Source organism: Helicoverpa armigera, chromosome 6, assembly GCF_030705265.1.
Source record: "Helicoverpa armigera isolate CAAS_96S chromosome 6, ASM3070526v1, whole genome shotgun sequence".
NCBI lineage: Eukaryota > Metazoa > Arthropoda > Insecta > Lepidoptera > Noctuidae > Helicoverpa > Helicoverpa armigera.
This window is the reverse complement of record NC_087125.1, coordinates 5,980,285-5,997,219: the sequence shown is the minus strand read 5'-3', so window position 1 is coordinate 5,997,219 and position 16,935 is coordinate 5,980,285. Positions and strand designations below refer to the sequence as shown.

The 16,935-nt window shown below is 37.1% G+C and overlaps 4 protein-coding genes across 7 annotated transcripts; 3 read left to right on the top strand and 1 right to left on the bottom strand.

The window, feature by feature from the left end:
* Positions 1–531: 531 nt before the first annotated feature.
* On the top strand, positions 532–4,577 carry LOC110371895 (carcinine transporter). Of its 2 annotated transcripts, XM_021328331.3 has the most exons (8): positions 532–677; positions 1,223–1,462; positions 1,678–1,839; positions 1,927–2,185; positions 2,259–2,885; positions 2,972–3,153; positions 3,650–3,828; positions 4,238–4,576. In XM_021328331.3, the coding sequence occupies exons 1-8, from the start codon at positions 624–626 to the stop codon at positions 4,428–4,430; spliced, it is 1,896 nt and encodes a 631-aa protein (XP_021184006.3). In that variant the 5' UTR covers positions 532–623; the 3' UTR covers positions 4,431–4,576. The 2 variants fall into 2 exon arrangements, with proteins under 2 accessions (XP_021184006.3, XP_049691681.2); XM_049835724.2 differs by lacking the exon at positions 2,972–3,153 and having other exon boundaries at positions 2,259–2,602; positions 4,238–4,577.
* Positions 4,578–4,783: 206 nt separating this feature from the next.
* LOC110371896 (protein catecholamines up) lies at positions 4,784–6,267 on the top strand. Its single transcript, XM_021328333.3, has one exon. It carries the CDS (start codon positions 4,879–4,881, stop codon positions 5,926–5,928), a length of 1,050 nt encoding a protein of 349 aa, XP_021184008.3. The 5' UTR covers positions 4,784–4,878; the 3' UTR covers positions 5,929–6,267.
* LOC110371897 (small ribosomal subunit protein uS13) lies at positions 6,260–7,343 on the bottom strand. The gene is made up of 3 exons (XM_021328334.3): positions 7,187–7,343; positions 6,855–7,040; positions 6,260–6,566 (listed from the first exon to the last, which is right to left on the bottom strand). The coding sequence occupies exons 1-3, from the start codon at positions 7,187–7,189 to the stop codon at positions 6,297–6,299; spliced, it is 459 nt and encodes a 152-aa protein (XP_021184009.1). The 5' UTR covers positions 7,190–7,343; the 3' UTR covers positions 6,260–6,296.
* Positions 7,344–8,011: 668 nt separating this feature from the next.
* Positions 8,012–16,016, top strand: Fs(2)ket (Female sterile (2) Ketel). Of its 3 annotated transcripts, XM_021328329.3 has the most exons (10): positions 8,012–8,181; positions 9,139–9,380; positions 9,457–9,637; positions 9,726–9,985; positions 10,078–10,264; positions 10,357–11,498; positions 11,579–11,749; positions 11,837–11,959; positions 12,243–12,538; positions 13,427–16,016. In XM_021328329.3, coding segments are annotated over exons 1-10 (2,661 nt in total). In that variant the 5' UTR covers positions 8,012–8,123; the 3' UTR covers positions 13,428–16,016. The 3 variants fall into 3 exon arrangements, with proteins under 3 accessions (XP_021184004.1, XP_063891179.1, XP_063891178.1); XM_064035109.1 differs by lacking the exon at positions 13,427–16,016 and having other exon boundaries at positions 12,246–12,542; XM_064035108.1 differs by lacking the exon at positions 13,427–16,016 and having other exon boundaries at positions 12,243–12,542.
* Positions 16,017–16,935: the final 919 nt, after the last annotated feature.

The following is a 16,935-nucleotide window of genomic DNA, read 5'->3' as shown; positions in this document are numbered from 1 at the left end:
GATAACGAAAAGGATGCGTAGAGACGTAAAACTCTTTATTTATTACATAAGTATGATTGTCTAAAAATAATGCCAAGCTGAAACCCGCAGAAGATTGAATCACTTAACGCAGAAAGATGCGTAAATGTATAAGATAATTCTTATCGAGATCATATCTTAGGATACCTACAGTCTACACTAGATAATAAATTAATCTACCTGACAAATTGACGTTCCTGAAGAAAAAACTATTTTTTTGAAAATCGACAGCAAATCGATCTCGTTTTCGTTCATTAATTAAGAAAACCTTATATAAGATTTATATCAGAAAATAAATGCATCGTTCTCGTTTAAAAGGAATGTCTGTAGGTACAGACCTCGATTATAAATAGATAGATATACCTAGTTATCCATGCAAATAGGTTTAATTCAGCGAGTAAGCCTTTATTAGCTTTGGCAGCTGAACGATGGCAGGTACAATACCTACAATCGCATGCGTAGCTAAGTTCTATTAATTAAATTAATACTTTATGGCTTCCTCCCGTAACACGAAAGTCTCTCAAACTAAAACGTTGGATGTGAATGGTGGCCCATACACGTGATATTAGTACCATAATATAGTTCTTAGTGTGTGCTTGAGTGTGATGACGAAAAATGCAAGTAGCACAACGACCTATGGCACAGAGGAGAAACAACCGGTATTTAATATTTAATTTGTGTCAGTTTATAAACAATGTGACTCTACATTGCCCGAATTTCATCAAAAATATATTCAAATTATGAAATAATCCAATAAATTATACAGCAACACATTAAAAATGGTGAAATTAGTGTCAAATCCTAAAATCTGTACATTTTATTTCAATTATTTAACTGAAAATTACTACAGTTGAAGTCATTAATTATTTCATATCAATTAAATTATCATTAAAACACCTATGATTTAAAGCGCTTAATTTTTCACTGAGTATAACGTAACACGTTACAATTTATTCTGGACAGGATTCTGTAGGTAAAACATTGGTAAAACATTGGTAATCCTCTGGATGCGTTCCCAGTTCAAAGGTACGCTTAGAATAACCTTGACCTAAATAAAGCAAGTGCTGTTAGCTATTAATTAATCCAGTAACACAATTCCATATACTAATCACACTAAATCTTTAAGAGGATTTTGATGCTAATTTCAGACTTGCACTACTGAAAAAAATCATAGTTACCTAATATTGAATAATAATTTCTTAAGGCTGACGAAACTAATGAGGCCATCGATTTGGATGACTTGCTGCCAAAAATCGGGGAGTTCGGCCTCTATCAGAAGCTTCTGCTATGGCTCGTCTGCCTGCCAGCCTGCCTACCTTGCGGCTTCTGCGCCTTCAACCAGTTGTTCATGACAGACGTCCCCGACCACTGGTGCAAAGTCTCTGAACTAGAACCTCTCAATTTTACAAGAGAACAACGTAAAATTCTATCAATTCCACGAAAGGTACCAAGTTTTGTTGTCATCCATCATTGAAGCGTACTTTTCACAATAAATCATCATCATCTATACGAAATATTGTAAGCTGTAATTACATCTGCCGCTCTCGACTATACCGATCACCGCCATAATCATCCGTTAATAGATGTCAGGGTCACTGAAAATTAAATAAGTAGATAGGTACCTACCTAATTGTAAAAAACGTCAATAAATCCTTACAGGATAACGTAACCTTCGAAAAATGTTCACGATACGCTGTAAACTGGAAGGAAATAATAAAGATGGGTGGAGTTGTACAAGTTAATGAAAGTTGGCCCACTGAAAATTGTGTTGAAGGTTACGAATATGATACATCTGAAGTAATATCGTCCGTTGTAATTGATGTAAGTAGTTAAATCCCCCACAGACTATATTGTAAGTATCTAAAATAAAACCTAACCTTGTACAAAACTGCAATTATTTTATTCCAGTTTGATCTAGTGTGCGAGTATGATGTGTACCCAACTCTCGGTTTAGTCGCTCTAAACATCGGAGGACCCGTTGGAGTTTACACATTCGGCCTTTTGAATGATCGAATAGGACGCAAGAAATCTTTCTTCTTATGTCTAAGCACACTCCTCCTTGGAAGCTTAATGACAGCATATGCCCACGAGTTCTGGTTCTGGACATTGGCCCGTGTCATTGTAGGCCTGACTATCCCCGCTGTATACCAGATTCCTTTTATTATTTGTAAGTATGACAGCGGCAAATAGATTTGAATGTAATTAAAATATTTAATTACTGTGAAAGTATTGCATTTCAGCTTTAGAACTAGCCGGCCCAAACTACAGATCTTTTGTCACCGTGATGACATGCATATTTTACACATTGGGCTTGATATTGTTATCAGCCGTCACATACCTACTCCGAGACTGGAGAAGCCTCGCCCTAGCAACATCAGTACCGTTCTTTTTCTATTATCTTTATTGGTTCGTACTGCCGGAGTCTCCTCGATGGCTTCTTATGCGTGAAAGACTTGAAGAGGCTAATAATGTTCTAAAAACTATCGCAAGAGTAAATGGAAAAGAACTCCCCGAAGAGTATACGAATAAACTTCAAAAGCAAGTTATAGAACAAAAAGAAAGAGGAGTGACAGAAGCTAAATCTGTGAGTGTGTTTGCTCTATGTCGTACTCCCAACATGAGGCTCAAAACATTTCTGATTACACTAAACTGGTGCGCTTCAGAGATGGTGTATGTCGGTCTCAGCTACTATGGCCCGGCTATCGGTGACAATCAGTACATGAGCTTTTTCCTTTCATCTGCGGTAGAAATACCAAGCTATCTAGTCTGTTGGGTACTGATGGATCGCATCGGACGAAGATGGCCACTTTGTTTATCAATGGTTATAAGTGGAATATTTTGCATTGTCACCGTACTACTCCCAAGTGGTAAGCACTGTCGTAACGTATCAGTTGGTATACGAAAACGTCCTTGTAAATAGTTACCTTTGTATATTACCGAAATAATTTTCCAGATGCTCGAACGGAAACCCTAATCCTCTATTTAATATCCAAGTGTTTTATATCTGCGTCCTTCTTGTTAATATACCCTTATGCCGGAGAATTGTACCCGACGGAATTGAGAGGAGTCGGTATCGGAACATCGGCATACATTGGCGGCTTGGGTTTAATTATAATACCTTTTATAAACTACTTGGTAAGGCATTAGAATCGCTAAGCGTTTTCTATTTTCACCATCTGGGTGCAGACAATCATACTATACCATGTTGCGAAATCTCGCATCTCCGTAGTCATTCTGAAACTGACCCTAAACACACCATTTTATCAGCAAAATTAGAGTCGGCTTGTGCGTGATCTTCTTCTACTTCAAACACCTATGTAACCAGTAGACTAATTGTAAATACGTATTCGCAATGCTAACCTTAATTATGTGAACCTGGATAGTATATTTTATGGACCTGGATGTCCTGATGATTTTTTTCCTCTCTTTACCGTATAGCTAGCTACTTATACTTTTAGGTACCTTCTTATAAGCTGCGACGCTGCAGACAGGTAAACTGACTAAGAGATTCCGTTTAGATTTAGTTCCCAACCTCAGTGAGAAAACGAAAAATCTTTAAACGTGCTTATTCTAAGCAGATTTAATAAAAAAATTATCACATTTTATATAAAAATTTTCGTGTACATTACAGGGCTCAAGTAACTTGGTACTGCCTCTGGTAGTGATGGGAGCTGTATCTGTCGTAGGAGGTCTGAGTGCTCTCAGGTTACCTGAGACCTTGCACACGTCACTTCCACAAACTGCTGAAGAAGGTGAAGAGTTTGGCAAGGACTGGTCTTACGCTGACTGTATGAATTGTGGCGATCCAAGGTAAGGATAAAACAATGAATCATTAAACTCAGCCTATTGCAATCCTCTGCTGCTAGTAGGTACTTTTTAATTCATCCAAAAGTCATGATATTTTTAAAACAAAACATGTTTTAGGCCGACGTAAAATATGTATTATCTCAGAAGGGGCACTTGTCCGTGTTATTACCACGCTTGCGAGATAAAACAAATCTCAAGTAGGTATTATCATAACCTTGCGGTTTATCGAAATTGGTTCAATTGGCTCGCAAGATGTTATAATATCTTCTTATGAAGATCATAATATCTAGAACAAGATGTAATCTAACTTTACCTAATCATCAAAACTTCTAAATTTAACTCTAGCTATCTGAAACTCGATAATCTATCTAACCAATTCTTATTCAAACTTTATTATTGTTTCATTTTACAGAAAAATATCTGATGCGGATTCGTATGAAAACTTAGACCAACTAGAATTAACACAAGCGCCGTTGGTTGAAGATGAAGTTCCAGAAATACCCGACATACGGCGCAGCTCAATGCGAAAACTAGTTCGACAGTCCAGCATCGTCGAAACACAGCGAGATATTGACGGCAATATCAAAATGACTTACTGGTTTTAGAAAACCTATTATTGATATCTATACTCATAAATCAATAAAATTTAATTTTAAGACACGGTGCAATTTATTTCGTAAGTCTATTCTGTGGCAAGAAATAAGATTCCTACCTTTTTTGGTTCTTCGTTCGTGACTCCAATTCGCTCTTGACCGATTTTGTTGCATGTTACGTTATTTTATTGAAAAGCAAATGATGGATAATAAATAAAATAAAAGGAAAACTCAAAAAACTAAAATTAAGGATGTTCATTAATTTGATATTTAGATTTCTATTTAGAGCCCAATCGTTCCCATTCGAAAATGTCTATGGTACTTGCTCTCTGGGCTTTGTGATATCGTGAAGCAGCCAGGTCACGTCACATCTGTCACGTCACTGTCATTGTGTCATTTTCTTGTGTGTAAACTGTAGTGTGGAGCACTTTATTGTAGGAAAAAACAGTAATTTTTTAGAATGTTTTATCCAAGTAAAGGACTATTATTGCGACTTATTCTAGCCTGTACAGTGATTGTGGTATTAGGACATAGTCATAGTCACTCCCATGATCATTCTCATGGAAATGAACCACCAGCATTCAAATACTCCAAAGCTGCAAATGAACAACAGAAAAGTGAAAAAGTGATAACTGAACCCGATTACGATTTATACGTCAGAGCATTAAGTTCAACACTCTTTATTAGTGTAGTGCCGTTTTTTATACTTTTCTTTATACCTATTGACGGTACGGTAGAAAAACAACCGTTACTCAAGATATTGCTCTCATTCGCTTCCGGCGGTTTACTTGGTGATGCATTTCTGCACTTGATTCCACACGCACTTGTGCCTAGTGATGGCTCAGGAGGACACAGCCATAGTCACTCACATGACGGCGGGCAGCACGAACCACATGACATCACAGTTGGTCTTGGAGTGTTAGGAGGAATTATAACATTCTTAGTAGTAGAGAAAACCGTCCGGCTATTTGACGGCGGCCATGGCCATTCACATGGAGGGGACAAGAAAAAATCGGATGAAAAACAAAAGAAGAAATCCAAAGACAAAAAAGAAGACATCAAGATAGCTGGATATTTAAACCTTGCTGCAGACTTCACTCACAACTTTACTGATGGCTTAGCTATCGGGGCTTCATACATTGCTGGACAAAATATAGGTCTAATTACGACTGTTACTATATTTTTGCATGAAATTCCCCATGAGATTGGTGATTTTGCGATACTTGTTCAGTCTGGATGTTCAAGAAGAAAAGCAATGATGTTGCAGTTGTTGACAGCATTTGGTGCTGTATCTGGCACTGTCCTGTCTATTTATCTGAGAGGTTCAGGAGAAGGCCTGGTCTCCTCCCTGATTTTACCTTTCACCGCTGGAGGCTTCATTTACATTGCCACTGTCTCTGTAATTCCTGAACTATTAGAAAGTTCCACAAAGCTTTCACAGTCCATCAAAGAAATAGTGGCTCTATTAGCTGGAGTCTACATGATGGTACTTATTGCACAGTATGAGTAATTTTGTATATGGTGTTGCAATGTTAATACATTTAAGTTTGTTTAGTTACTAGTTAACATCACATATTAATTCATATGTAAAATGATAATTAAGTTTACCTTGTTTATTCATCCTGTAGTGATTTCTTTTATTGTATGAGTGATGTAAGCATAGGTACAACTATGAGAATATTTTGTCTCACCAATCATTTCTATTGTTATAATGTTTCATAGAATCTATTGTGATTTTTGATGGTTCGTACCATATCTTGTTATCATAATATACAAAATGCTTTCTTGGAAGGAACTTGATACAAGTGAGATCAAATAGAGAAACAAAATAAAAGATTAAATGCAGAAATTATGGTTTTATTTTAAAAGGTTTTAAGATTACTTCTTCTTAGACACACCAACAGTTCTTCCTCTCCTGCCAGTAGTCTTGGTGTGCTGACCACGCACACGCAGACCCCAGTAGTGACGCATACCTCTGTGGGCACGGATCTTCTTCAGCCTTTCCAAATCCTCACGAAGCTTTGAGTCCAAGTTGGAAGATGTCAGCTGGCTGTATTTACCATCAACAATGTCCTTCTGCCTGTTGAGGAACCAGTCTGGGATTTTGTATTGCCTGGGGTTGGACATGATTGTCACAATTTTTTCAACCTGTAAAATAACAGATACATTGACTTTCATGAAATAAATTAAGACTTCTAGAGAGAACGAGACTGCCAATAACTTGCTGACATTTATGCGAATCAGAACAACTACATAATCATGACTGTACTAGCTACTAGTAGAAAGTAAAATAAAGTGAATTGGGATAAGTATTACAACCCAAATCAGTGTTTACTTCAGTTGACATGAAATCCAATGTAAACAGCCAGGGGTTATTTCGAATGCTAACACATATTACCACGTAAAGAAAGGCAATAATTTTAACTTATTACATACCTCTTCTTCGGTGCATTCTCCAGCACGCTTGTCGAGATCAATATCGGCTTTCTTCAGCACGATATTGGAATATCTGCGTCCAACACCCTTGATGGCAGTCATGGCAAACATCACTTTGCGTTTGCCATCAATGTTCGTATTCATAATACGAAGAATATGTTGGAACTTGTCTGGAATTACCAGCGACTGAAACAAAGTTGACACTCATTTTCATATCGCCGATTAAAGCAAAATATAGGGAAAACTCGCACTACACGCATTTCAAGATCACATTCGAACACTTTTCATGATATAAAATACAATGATTAGTTAATAAATGTTAGATTATTTACCATTTTTGCAAATTTTGGTTAGTCAAACCACCACTAACAACAACGGTTCATGGGGTAAAAGAATGACATTGACAGAATCAGTTCAGAATTGCCATTCTACAAAGTTTTTTATATCTTCTCAAACACCATAGACAATGACATACTAATTTCAGGCCGAGATCCTTCAGCTTTTCACAGTACATTTTTAGTTTTAGTTAAGTTTTAGTCACCATTACATAGAATCAGCAACGACAGAACTTTAGACACCATCACAGTTTGGCTCAAAATTGAGAAGCTGTGTCATGAATGTTCCAAGGCCTCCCTACGATAGGGTCGGGACAATGGGGTAAGCCGCTTGCGCGACGCGATCGCACTGTGAAAGCGCGTCTTGCCGTCGTGTAACGCGTATGCAGCCTCCAGTAATACTGTCCACCATTTGACCGACCGAAACATTAGCGGGCGAAGGGATAAGAACGCGACTCGAGAACGCGTGCGCGCTGCGCGTACGCCTTTTGCACTCTTCACACGCGCCTCAAGACAGCAAAACGCAACGCTCACGCAGCGCACACGTGACTATTTAGGGGCTATTTAGACGCCCAAAAATCGTACACGCCTGATGGGGGCCAGCCTTAATGAAACACTTGCTGGTCATAGAATATAATTGTGCCAAAATTCTTCAAAGTCATTGTTGTGATCGGAGTAGATAAGGTGATTTTGTTGTAGTGTATGATCCAAAGGTTATTTATTACAATGCTACTGACATCACCCAGTTTTCGCCCAGTTTCAGTTTTTGAATAGTTTTTCAAAGAGTAAAGAATTAAGAGCAGACATCACTATTTAGATATTTTCACATCTTGTAACATTTCATCAATGAGTGTTCTTCCGTCGGTGGTGTGCCGGTTTCTAATTTTTACGGATTCTAGTTATTATCTACAATATTGAAGCAACAGTGAACACAATGCATACGGAAACGACATTAACACTTATACAAATATTGGAAAAGACTGTATCACCAGGTAAGAAATCACATTTTGTTATTTACTGTTCATGTATGGCGTTTTAGGTCGTCAACCGACTTATCACCTAACGTAACTGTTTCAATTTGTATTTCGTTGCAACGTACCTCAAAAAGCGGTCTTGCTATTGAATTCTGCATGTTTAAGCAAAGCTTATAACTAGGTAGCAGTTGATATAATGTGGATGACAAAGATGCCCAACTGTCATGTAAGGAAAATTCTAGGTTCACCTACAATAAATTCAAGTTTTACTATACGCGGCAATAATGTGCATAAACACTTTGACAGTTGGCATACATCTTTATTAAAATAATTTTAAGCTCGTTATTCCTAGATTGATCCTTGATAATTGGTGGTCTTCTTAAGGATTGAAGGTTATAATTTGCAATCTTTAACACCTTGACATTCCATCCATGCATAGTATAGAATAAATATTCTGGTATATGCAATATTACTTTTAAGTAAATTCATAGTAGTAACCTAATAGTTTTGTATATAAGGCTTTTGTCCAATAATAAAACTTTAAATATTCAATATGTTTTATTCAGTTTGTTTTACCAAATGTCACTTGGCAAACCAAAAAATATACTACAAAATATGTTTAGTTTCAAACAAATAGATGTCAGTAAATAAGTTAGAACACCTATTTTTATGAAAATGTGACTCACACCTTGGATGCATCAGATATACTATGTTAATGATAATAAAACCTTAGCAATAAGAATAAAGTCTTTGTTTAGTAAAACTGCCTCACTGGCACACTTATCTTATGTAAAACTCCTATCAGTTATTTTGTCTAAGTATAACAAAACAATGTAACTACCAACAGTGGCAGTTACTGTTGGAAATAGGTATCTACCAAAACTTTTAAAGAATAAAATTTATTATTATTAATAATTTTTATAACTAAGTATTGAAGAAAATTAAGTTAGCCCATGCATTATATTAATTTTGCAGATCGAAATGAATTGGAAGCTGCAGAAAACTACCTTGACCATGCAGCAGTCAGTAATTTCACAACATTTATCAAAATGTTGTCTGATGTACTGGTTGCGGGGGGCAACAGTCAGGTGGCTAGGATGGCTGCAGGTCTACAGCTAAAAAACCACCTCACCTCTAAAGACCCTACATTGAAACAACAATACCAACAAAGGTGGCTGGCACTACCTGAAGACATCAGACTTTATATTAAGAAAAATGTATGTTTACTTTTGTTTGTGGTTGCAGTCTACTCTTCGTTAACAATGGCCTTAAAACAATGTTTTTTTTTTGTAGATTCTGACTGCAATTGGAACAGAGAACAGCAGGCCTAGTTCAGCTGCTCAGTGTGTAGCATATGTTGCAGTAGCAGAACTGCCTGTTGGTCAATGGAATGACCTCATACCTATGCTTGTAGAAAATGTTGTCAATGCCCAATCAACAGAACTTAAAAAAGAAGCAACATTAGAAGCAATTGGTATGTTGTTTTAAATAATTATTAATAAACCAATTGTTTATAAATATGGCCATTCATGTCATTGTGATATTTTGAATTCTGTCTTCAGGTTATATCTGCCAAGAGATTGATGCTGAGGTGTTGACTGAACAGAGTAACCCAATTCTGACTGCTATTATTCATGGCATGAGATCTATTGAAACCAGTAATCATGTGAGACTTGCTGCCACCCAAGCTTTACTCAACTCCCTGGAATTCACTAAAGCTAATTTTGACAAAGAAAATGAAAGGAATTTTATAATGGAAGTTGTTTGTGAAGCTACACAGTCCAGCGACATGAGGATTAGTGTTGCTGCTCTACAGTGCTTAGTAAGTAGCACACTAGTACATTCTAATAAGCTACATTTCATTTTAATTTGAAACATTTTCTTGTAATCAGTATTTTTTGTTTTCTACTTCAGGTTAAAATTCTCTCATTATACTATCAATACATGGAACCATACATGGGTCAAGCATTATTCCCAATTACTTTAGAGGCTATGAAATCTGATGTTGATGAAATTTCACTTCAAGGCATTGAGTTCTGGTCTAATGTTAGTGATGAAGAGATTGATCTAGCAATTGAAGAAGTAGAGGCAGCTGAAGCAGGTATTGTATAATTCAAATTGAAACATAACTATCTTAACATTTCCTAACTAAGAGTTATGTCTATATCTTGAATTATTTCTGGTCTTCTCCAGGACGACCTCCAGCTCGCACGTCTAGATTCTATGCCCGAGGAGCACTCCAATATCTGGCTCCTGTTCTCATGCAGAAACTCACAAAACAAGATGATACTGAAGATGAGTTAGAATGGAATCCTTCTAAAGCAGCATCTGTTTGTCTAATGCTTTTGTCAAACTGCTGTGAAGATGAAGTAGTTCCTCATGTATTACCTTTCATCAACTCAAATATAAAGAATGAAAATTGGAGGTATAGGGAAGCTGCTTTGATGGCATTTGGTTCTATTCTTGGTGGACTTGAAGCAAACACTTTAAAACCATTAGTAGAGAAGGCTATGCCAACTTTGATTGAAGCTATGTATGACTCTAGTGTCGCTGTAAGAGACACAGCTGCTTGGACTTTTGGTAGAATTTGTGAAATTGTTCCTGAAGCAGCTATCAATGAAACATACCTTAAACCTCTCTTAGAGAGTCTTGTGAATGGATTAAAAGCTGAGCCTCGTGTAGCTGCAAATGTTTGCTGGGCATTCACAGGCCTTGCAGAAGCTGCTTACGAAGCAGCCGATTGTGGAGATTCCAATCAACCTAAGACCTATTGCATGTCAAAATACTTTGATTTTATTGTTCAAAGACTTCTTGAAACAACAGATCGCCAAGATGCTGCACAGCATAATTTAAGATCAGCTGCTTATGAAGCATTGATGGAAATGGTTAAAAACTCTCCAACTGATTGTTATGTTACTGTGCAAAAAACTACTATGGTGATCTTGGAGAGGCTTCAACAAGTCTTGCAGATGGAGAATCATATTTCGAGTCAGGCTGATCGCTCACAGTTCAATGATCTGCAAAGTCTATTGTGTGCAACACTGCAATCGGTTCTTCGTAAGGTAACACAAGAAGATGCGCCACAAATATCAGATGCGATTATGACTGCCTTGTTGACTATGTTTGCTGGCAATGCAGGCAAAGCAGGTGGAGTTCAAGAAGATGCCCTTATGGCTGTCTCAACTCTGGTGGAAGTTTTAGGAGAAGGTTTCTTAAAATATATGGATGCTTTCAAGCGCTATCTCTATGTTGGACTTAAAAATCATCAGGAATATCAAGTATGCATAGCGGCTGTCGGCCTAACTGGCGATATCTGTCGTGCTTTGAAGAGTAAGGTAAGCTAGTAAAATGTAACCTGAACTTGAGACAGCAAACTTGTAGTAGATATAACAAAAGAATCCTTAAATTGTTACAGGTGTTACCATATTGCGACGAAATTATAGTTCTGTTATTAGAAAACCTTGGTGATCCATCTATTCATCGCTCTGTAAAACCACAGATTTTATCTGTGTTTGGCGACATCGCGCTTAGCATCGGTCCCGATTTCGCTAAATACTTTGACGTCGTCATGCAGATGTTGCTGCAGGTAATATATTAATTCACACAGAACAATAGTTACAAGTAATAAAAACATACATTAAATTGTAATTGAAAATTTTCTTGAACTTTATAGGCTAGCAATGCTCAAGTAGATCGTAACGATTACGACATGGTCGAGTATTTGGGCGAGCTCCGCGAAAGTGTGCTGGAGGCCTACACTGGAATTATCCAAGGCTTGAAGGGATCTACAGGCGAGGTTCGTATATCAAATTTTAACAAAAAAATCTGTAAAAAATATGAACGTCTTTGGTTCATCATTTTTTTTTTCTTTTAACGTGATTATTTCGTACAATAGCATGAAATAAAACGTCCCCACTTCCAAACTTTATTTCAGTAATTTTTATTGCTTGCATCAAATGAAAAAATATGTATTTTAGTATATAGTCTGAAAAATACCACTGTGCAACAAAAGGTTTTAAATTAAATCTGAAAGATTATTAAGTTCTTAGCCGACGTGCGTACAATTGTGAGTGACTTAGCAGGTCCGGTCGGACGTGGCGCTGGTGGAGCCGCACGTGCCGGCCATCGTGACGTTCATGATGCAAGTGGCGTGCGAGCCGGAGCGCACGGACGGGCACATGTCGGTGATCGCGGGGCTGACGGGCGACCTGTGCACGGTGTTCGGGCAGCGCGTGCTGCCGCTGCTGGAGACGCGGCCGCTGCTGGACCTGCTGCAGGCGGCGCGCCGCTCCCGCACGCCGCGCACCAAGACGCTCGCCAACTGGGCCACCAAGGAGATCCGCAAGCTCAAGCATCAGACGCCTCTCACTAGCTGGTGAGTGTCCATACTTATCTTTGTTTGAATCGCTCCGGAACTACTCAACCAATTTCAATAATTTTTCCACTGTTCATTTAGCTGATTAGCTGTTTCTCACAAAGGACTCGTATTCATTTTTAAAACGAATAGGGCTAGTTGGTCCCTGTTGTTCCATAGGCATCCTGAGTAAACTAAATCCCACAACCAGATAAAAAGTAGCCTTTGATCTTTCTCAGGCCTGAAAGGAAGTCTAGCTAAAGACTATCTACCAAGTTTCATTTAAGGTGATCTTCACACTGCCCCGCATCACGCTGCATCTTGCGTGTCGACGCAACTACGCGCGTTCCTGCGGGAGTGCAGATCTACATCATCGTGCGGGTTTTTCGCGCACTCACGCGCGTAGGTGCGTTTTGTAGATTCACGCACGGCGGCTCTCATCGAGTTCCATTTTCAAATATACACGTCACGCCCATTCAAAATCACGCACGGCACTGCGGGATCAGTGTGCCATACCATGCGTCTCGCCCCGCACCTACGCGAGCGAGGGGGTGCGTGTTTCTCCGCACGTATGTGCGTGATCCACATGAACGCGCGTGGATGCATTTTCAGTGTGTTGGACTATGCGTGTTTTCCATACAAACGGAGATATTTACAAGCAACGGAAAAAACGCATCCACGCACTACGCTGCATCATGCGGGGCAGTGTGATAATCGCCTAAATCAGAAAAACAGAGTTACTTTCGCATTTATTATATTAGTAAAAAATTATACGATTAAGCAAATAAACAAACCCTAGGTTTCTCATTGTTTTAATCAAATGTCGAATGAAGTTTTTATGATTGTTCTGTATGCATATCAGAAACACTAATGTATTTCCTTGCTAATAAAGAAATATTTTGTTTTCAGATTTGAAACAATTCGCTGCCACAATAACGCAACGCAGTTTCAGATAACTTACTGCTGGTAAACTCAAATGTGTTGGCAGGCATATTATGTCCGTATTAATAAGTCGTTAGGTGCATTTGTTTAGTGGCCTGTATTGTTTTGAACTTTCTCTTACAATTAATACAGTAGTTATTTTGTTTTCACGGGCTACTCTGGCCATTTTAATTAATAAATTAAATAAATATATTGTATGTATGTATCTCAACAATGTTATATGAATATTTGTCTACTTTAGTTAGTTATATATGTTACCATTACTGTAGCATAGTCACATTTTAAACTATTGCTGTTTTTATTTACTGAGCATTTTACCATGACAAGTGTCAATAAAGTTCAATAAAATGTCGTAAAAAGTCAGAAGTGGATGAATGTTTTAAGTCGGTGAAATGTTGACTGCTATATTTACTGGACTTTTTGGTTATGGCTTTTCTTTACATCACCAAGTGATTATTGGCCCCAAACAATGCACTTAGCGTAGCATTATTGAAACTGTTTAAGGTATGCCTGACCATTATCTTTCCATAATTATCTTAAAGTTAAAGCATTTTTCCTATTTGGTATTATAAATACAGACAGTGGCTGTGGTATCTTTACTTATGTGAGATAAAGTGATAATTTGAAAGGGATGTATGAAAGTTGAAGTATGTTATTTTAGGCATGCACATGTGCAAGGGATTATGAATTTCATAAATTATTATTATGTTTTGTAAGATGTATGGAAGATTTTATATGAATGGGTAAGAATGCATGTAGACGCGTGCATGATTATCTCAGATATTTTATAAACGTAGGCATTGTCGATCATAATGAAAATTCGGTATATTAATGTATGTTTAAGATTCCGTCGAAGTTACTCGAGACTGAAGGACGCCATATTGGCGATGACATTTTTATTCATCGCAATTCAAGTAAATATTAAGTAGTGTGAATTAACCAAAAACATAAAAAGAATTTCACAAATTATGTGAATCGATAGCAAGATAAACAAGCGGTCTACATCCCTCTATTGGTATTTTCCGATGTTGGCTAGACATTGACACCGAACGGAATTAAACAGCTAAAATTCGCCGACGCAAATTACTGTGTAGACTAATAAGAAGGTACTTTGTTTTATTAGAAAATATTTTTCAGATCTGCTTAAGGGCACACCTTTCTACACATATATAAATCCAGTAGAACTATTTTAAATGTTGTAAAAGTCGTTCATAATTTAATTTAAAAAAGGCACTATATCTTTGTCGGTTGGAAAACACCTTCACTGAATCCAAAAATAAAAATAATAAGTCTTCCTTTGTGATGAATGAAAAGTGTCTTTGCCTTCTGATCTCAATATCACATTGTACATATGTAATTAAAACTTTTTTTCCTTAAGGTGTATTCTGAAAAGGCAATGGTATGCCCTGAAAGTTTATTGAAAAGACGTAAGACGGATGCGGACCATTTGATTAAACACAAAGGCGGTTTGAAAATGGTCATCAAATTAATTTACTGCAAAACAACCTGATACTTTATCAAAATTTTAAATGGGTAAATTCAACAAACATACCTATTCTTATCTTGTAATATTTTAAACTTGTTTTTATCGTTTTGACTTTTATTTTTTCTGTTATTTTTCTCTTGACGCTTATTGTTATTTCTGAAGTGCAGTTATGTTTGAATATAATTTTATATTAAAAAAACTGACGGATACCGAGCATGACATTGAAACTACTTAATTCTGGTTATAATATTTAGCGACTACTGGGTTGTAACCCGTTATCGCTACCTTATCGAATTAAAAAATCATGCAAGACCTGCCGTCATGTCCACTAGCTCGAAGCATTTCATTGATAAACATTTTTGAAGTTAAGAAGGTAAATATATTTACACGGGTCTTTTTCTTCTCTCCTGTTTATTTTTTCTTTTTTTTTTTTGGCGATCAAACTTGCTTTTAAGTTGATAATTTAATCAGTGCCTTTGACTTGTACGATAACTAAATGTAAACTCTTTGTTATCAATGTCCAGTTTCACTACTCATGACTAATATTTTAATCGATTCGTTCCGTTAACTCGGACAGAATTCTTTTTGTACTCTTCAGATTTAAGACTTAGGTGTGTTATAATATTGAAATACCCTTGATGTTATTTAATTTGAATTGACGTGTCGAGTGTCTGCTAGTCTGTGAGCATCACTGATAGGAATGATGTTTGCGCGAATTATGCAAGATTTTATAACGTTGAGTGTGTCATTACTACCACTTATTTTACGTTTTACAGAATACCGTATATATATGAGGATAATTTGGTTAAAAAATATTCCAAATGTCATACAAGTTACGTATGTACTTATATTTAAGTATGATAGGAGAAATATGTGAGGACTAGTGCCATGCCATGAAAGGTTCTGAATTAGAATCATAGGCATCGAGTCAATGAATACCACCCACTTTTCCTGCGCGAATCTAAAATCAATTAGTTATTTTGTTACGGCGTATATTTTCATTCGTTTAGACTATGACTATCTGCTACCCTGTAAACTGTTCTATGGTGATTAAACAATTTAGAAGTTAAATTGGTTTCTCATTTACCTACCCATAAAACCTATACCTATACTTAGTACCTATTCATCGTGATGTTCTATAGTTTAGGGTTGCACAACGATAACCAACCAAACCATTATCGATGATTTGACTGCTTACACGACCGCAATTTGATAGCAAGTGCCAGTTTCTCCTAACTTAATAATGTCGAAATTGAATCGCAATTTTAACCATATCTGGCATTCTGCTACTAATATAAGACCAATTGTGTTCCAACGATATTCGATTGGTTTGCGATTGATCTGCCATTTTAGTGATTTTAGTCTATTGATTTCTGACACTTACGCGAATATTAGACATTTAAATAAAACTACTTTTACGGATTTTATCGCGGTTATATTATTTAATCCCGACGTTTCGGATCCTTTACAGCATCCATGGTCACGGGCAGACTAAGGTGTTGGTCGTCTTGATATATTAGTTACAAACAGCTACCCTACATTTACAAAATGTAGGGTAAATGATTAATTATTGCAGGCAAAATGATTAATTATTGAATGACAGAAAAGGATAAAACCGTTTATTTCAAAGAAAAAATTGCAGAATGCCACATTATACGTTTCAATCGTAATTGAGTCGTGATTGGATCTCAGTCGAATGTGAATCGTATGTCGCTTAAGTAAAATTAGGAGTATCGGGCCCTAGAATCGTGCCCCTGGTTGTGTTTTGTTAATGGTGCAACTCACCATTAGGGTCTTTTCACATGCATACGCTCATGTATGAGAAAAATGTTCTACAGCAAACGCATGAATATTAGAGCCGAATGAATCTGGAAGAATCCCAGAAATTGCTTACAAATTCAGATGACTTCATCAGTGATTTCAGTTTATTTAAGGTTCTGCACCTCCCCCACCGAGGGGGTCCCCACGTTGTCGTCGTGGTGGGGCTTGT

Excerpts from the sequence above, each read along its gene's own strand:
- LOC110371895 (XM_021328331.3), top strand. The coding sequence starts at position 624 with ATGACGAAAAATGCAAGTAGCACAACGACCTATGGCACAGAGGAGAAA. Across the intron at positions 1,840-1,926 it reads TATCGTCCGTTGTAATTGAT|TTTGATCTAGTGTGCGAGTA; the intron begins GTAAGTAGTTAA and ends ATTTTATTCCAG. Across the intron at positions 2,186-2,258 it reads CCAGATTCCTTTTATTATTT|CTTTAGAACTAGCCGGCCCA; the intron begins GTAAGTATGACA and ends ATTGCATTTCAG.
- LOC110371896 (XM_021328333.3), top strand. The coding sequence starts at position 4,879 with ATGTTTTATCCAAGTAAAGGACTATTATTGCGACTTATTCTAGCCTGT.
- LOC110371897 (XM_021328334.3), bottom strand. Across the intron at positions 6,567-6,854 it reads GAGAATGCACCGAAGAAGAG|GTTGAAAAAATTGTGACAAT; the intron begins GTATGTAATAAG and ends GTTATTTTACAG.